Source organism: Notothenia coriiceps, unplaced genomic scaffold (genome assembly GCF_000735185.1).
Source record: "Notothenia coriiceps isolate Sejong01 unplaced genomic scaffold, NC01 NC01_scaffold00006644, whole genome shotgun sequence".
NCBI classification, from domain to species: domain Eukaryota; kingdom Metazoa; phylum Chordata; class Actinopteri; order Perciformes; family Nototheniidae; genus Notothenia; species Notothenia coriiceps.
In genome coordinates, this window is record NW_011339345.1 from 1,760 (window position 1) to 6,577 (window position 4,818).

Genomic DNA, 4,818 nt, shown 5'->3' on the forward strand with positions numbered 1-4,818 from the left:
TGCTTATTTTTGTAATGAATTTGTCTTTATTTCTTCATTCCGAACCTCCAAATAATGTAATTTATTGTAGTGCAAGTGCATGGACTCTTGGGGCCGCTGTTGGCCAATCTAGAGCCAACCCCCTTAATTTGTTACATTAAACGGAGAAAGAGACACACATACTGCACACATCCTTCGTTGCAGACATCGGGAGATATCCTCTCAACGATTCATTTATTCCGGATTCAAGAAACACGAAGATAATTGATCTTCCTCTGCAGCATTGTTTTGAAAAGGGACCATAACGCTTTGGATTTTTGTCTTTACATCTACAGTATTTGTCGAGTTTAAAATGTCGGACAGAACAATGATGCGGCAAGTACTGTTGTTTATTTTGCTATTGTCCCTCAGCTCAGTGTTTGGGCAGGTCGCATACTCTATTCCTGAGGAAATGTCAAAAGGATCTCTAGTTGGTAACATAGCGCAGGATTTAGGGTTAGATGTGAAAAGATTGAAGTCAGGCAAAGCTCGCATTTATACAGAGGACAATGTCGACTACATCGAGCTGAATAAAGAGAGAGGAGTCCTGCTTGTGAAAGAGAGAATTGACAGAGAGACCCTTTGTGGTCAGGCAACACCGTGTGCTCTACATCTTCAGATTACACTAGAAGACCCAATTGAGTTCTTTACAGTTACGGTCGAAATGAATGACATTAACGATAATGCACCCAGCTTCAAAAAAGATGAGATGAAATTTAGGATTAGTGAGTCGGCTGTTATAGGAGCAAAATTTGTGCTCGAAAGAGCGATGGATCTAGATGTTGGTGTGAATGGTTTGCAGGGTTATTCACTAAAACCTACAGACAACTTTCATCTTAAACTTCAGAAACAGCAAGATGGAAGTAAAAAGGTGGAGATTGTTTTGCAAAAACAACTAGACAGAGAGGCGCGAGAGCAATTATCTTTGACTCTCACAGCTTCTGATGGTGGAGATCCACAGCTCACTGGAACAATGCGAATAGAAATTGCAGTACTAGACGCTAACGACAACGCACCTGTGTTCACACAGGAAGTTTATAAGGTTAATATCATGGAGACAGCTCCGAAAGGCACATTATTGAGTACCGTTAGTGCTGTAGATGCAGATCAAGGTTCAAATGGAAAAGTATCCTATTCAATAACAAACACTTTGGATGATGTCCCTGTTATGTTTCAAATCGACGGAGAAAATGGCGTGGTAGCTTTAGCTGGAAGCCTGGATTATGAAAAGGCACAGCATTATGAAATACACGTCCAAGCTAGTGATGATGGGGGACTCACAGATTCCTGTAAGATTAGTGTTGAGGTGACCGATACAAACGATAATCACCCATCTATTAATATCATGTCAAAAACGAATTCAATATCAGAGAATTCTAAGCCAGGAACTGTGGTTACAATATTTAACGTTCAAGATCCTGATTCCGGACAAAATGGCAAAGTTACTTGTAATATCGAAGAACACGTGCCATTTATAATGAAAGCAACATCGAAAAAATTCTTTAGCCTAATAACCGAAAGTGAATTAGACAGAGAGATAGCTTCTCGGTATAATATCACAGTGACCTGCTCTGATGAGGGAGTGGCCTCCCTCTCCAGCAGCGTCACTCTCACCTTGCAGATCTCTGATGTGAATGATAACGCGCCTGTCTTTGAGAGCAGCTCATATGAGGCCTACATTGTAGAAAACAACACACCAGGCCTCTCTATATTCACAGTGAGAGCCAGAGACTCTGACTGGAACCAGAATGCCCGTGTTTCTTACATCCTGGAGGACTCCTCTGTTAACGGAGTGGCAGTCTCCTCATATGTGTCCGTTAGTGCTGATAGTGGAGTCATCCATGCAGTGCGCTCTTTTGACTACGAGCAGATCAAAGACTTCCACTTCCGAGTCAAAGCTCAGGATGGAGGCTCTCCTCCACTGAGTAGCAATGTGACTGTGAAAATACTGATCCAGGACCAGAACGACAACCCTCCTCAGGTCCTGTACCCAGTCCAGACTGGTGGCTCTCTGGTGGCTGAGATGGTGCCTCGTTCAGCAGATGTGGGCTATCTGGTCACTAAAGTGGTGGCTGTTGATGTGGACTCTGGACAGAATGCCTGGCTCTCCTATAAACTGCAGAAAGCCACAGACAGGGCGCTGTTTGAAGTGGGCTTACAGAATGGAGAAATAAGGACTATCCGCCAGGTGACTGATAAAGATGCTGTGAAACAAAGACTGTCTGTTATAGTGGAGGACAACGGGCAGCCCTCTCGTTCAGCTACAGTCATTGTTAACGTGGTGGTGGCGGACAGCTTCCCGGAAGTGCTGTCTGAGTTCACTGACTTTACACAGGACAAGGAGTACAATGACAACCTGACTTTTTACTTAGTGCTGGCTCTGGCTGTAGTGTCCTTCCTCTTCATCACGTGTTTAGTGGTTATTATATCAGTGAAGATCTACAGGTGGAGACAGTCTCGCATCATGTTTCACTCCAATCTCCCTGTGATTCCATATTATCCTCCACGTTACTCGGACACTTTGGGGACAGGGACTCTCCAACACGTGTACAATTACGAGGTGTGCAGGACGACTGACTCCAGAAAGAGTGACTGTAAGTTTGGCGGAGCAGGAAGTCAGAACGTGCTGATAATGAACCCCAGTTCTACAGGGACGATGCAGCGGATACAGAGTGAAAAGAGCATCCTGGATGAACCTGACTCTCCTCTAGAGGTTAGAAATGTGTAACACTAATTACCACTCCCTTATTGTTAATACTAAATGTTTGAATCAAATATGCCAGCATTTTTACCCATTTGTTTGGAACTTTATGTTTCAGCACCTGGGACAGCATCATGGAGCATTTGTATGGAGCTATATCAGGGTCATACGTTTTGATCATTCAAAACTATACAATTTATTTGAAATTTCAAGTTTTTATCCTGAACTTTGAAAAATACAATGATGTATTCAAACTAAAAATAAGTATTTTAATAATTGGTCAGGTTAAATATTATTTTGATTCAGTTCAGCAATTTGGTTGAATAAAATATTTATTTTCTTATTTTACTTTTCTACATATTTTGATATTTGAATCCTTATTTTTTTTAGTTGCAGATTTTACGCTTTCAGATTCCAAACAATTATTTATTTTAGTTTGAAATCTTGTTTTTTTAGGTTTCACATTTGTTTTCGCCTTCAGATCGTTTTTCACTTTCAGATATTTTTTTTCGCTTTCAAACTTGAATTATGATGTTGCTTGGGGGGCGAGGCTTACCAAAGAGTAGTTTGTCATCCTTAGTGACAGCCCTCCCTCTGTCATGTTGCCTTCATGGATGTTAGGTATAGCGCGAGAAATATAACTCAATACATACATTTGAAAACATGTTGTTTATTGTGACAGAAAATTGTTAGTTGTCCCCATACTATGACTGTCGACATATTTGAACATGTTTTATTTACACATTTAGATTGTAGTTGAATCAATAGATTATTTAACTATGGCTACATAATATAACAATTATATTCATGTTATTTCCCCGGCTTTCCATCTCTCCCCTCTCACAAAACATGGTGTGCAGTTTTGTTATTTGAACTCAATGGGCCGCTGTTGCCTAGTCTGTTGCAGTTGTAGTATATTTTAAGCAGTAGCGCCTTTTCATTTCGATGTGTTGGAGAGAGAAGGCAGTCGCAGACCGCAGTGTCTTCGGTAGTGGACCCGATATACACGACTTAGAAAAAATACTTAATATTCCCGCTTCAAATTTGAGGACTGATGTTGCTTCATATTTTCATTTGAATACTCGATCACCTTTCTGACGGATTTACGAGTTTGCTCTTCCTTTTTCTGAGATAATTTTAAACAATGAGACGGCAAGTACTGTTGTTTATTACGATCCTCTCTCTTGGTTCAGTCTTCGGGCAGGTCAGCTACTCTGTACCGGAGGAGATGGCGAAAGGATCTTTGGTTGGTAATATAGCTCTGGATTTGGGTTTGGACTCTAAACGCTTGAGGTTGGGTAACGCTCGTGTTTATTCTGGTGATAGCAGAGAATACATGGAGCTGAACAGCGAGAGAGGAGTCCTCCTTATTAAAGAGAAAATAGACAGAGAGGCGTTGTGCGGTGATACGACACCATGTGCTGTGCATTTCCAAATTGTCTTAGAGAATCCGATGGAATTTTATAGTGTAACAGTTGAAATTACTGATATTAACGATAATGCACCAACCTTTGAAAAAAACGAAATCAAATTCATAATCAGTGAATCTGCAGTTGTCGGTGCAAAATTCGATTTAGAAAGAGCAGTTGATTTGGATGTAGGTATAAATAGTCTTCAAAGCTACGTACTTAAGCCAAGCGATAATTTTCTACTCAAACTGCAAAACCAAGCTGATGGTACAAAGAATGTTGAGATGGTCTTACAAAAACCTCTAGACAGAGAGAAAAATGAGTTCATTTCTTTGGCTCTGACGGCTGTAGACGGAGGAGACCCACAGATGTCAGGGACAATGCAGATTCTCATCACAGTGTTAGATGCCAATGACAATTCACCTGTTTTTACACGGCCAATTTACAAAGGCACTGTAGCTGAAAATGCTATAAAAGGCACGATAGTGAACACTGTCAGTGCGTCAGATGCTGATCATGGATTACATGGAAAAATAACGTATTCTATCACAAATACTTTAGATGACGTCAGACATATGTTTGATATAAATGAGGAGAGCGGTGAGGTTAAATTGATTGGACATTTAGATTATGAAAAGAAACGAACTTTCCAGATCAATGTACGGGGAAGAGATAACGGGGGGCTTAGTG

At 40.8% G+C, this 4,818-nt stretch overlaps 1 protein-coding gene across 1 annotated transcript; it reads left to right on the forward strand.

The window, feature by feature from the left end:
* Positions 1-229: 229 nt before the first annotated feature.
* LOC104943736 (protocadherin beta-16-like) lies at positions 230-2,864 on the forward strand. The gene has a single exon (XM_010769204.1). The coding sequence runs from the start codon at positions 332-334 to the stop codon at positions 2,744-2,746; it is 2,415 nt and encodes an 804-aa protein (XP_010767506.1). The 5' UTR covers positions 230-331; the 3' UTR covers positions 2,747-2,864.
* The last annotated feature ends 1,954 nt before the right edge of the window (positions 2,865-4,818 follow it).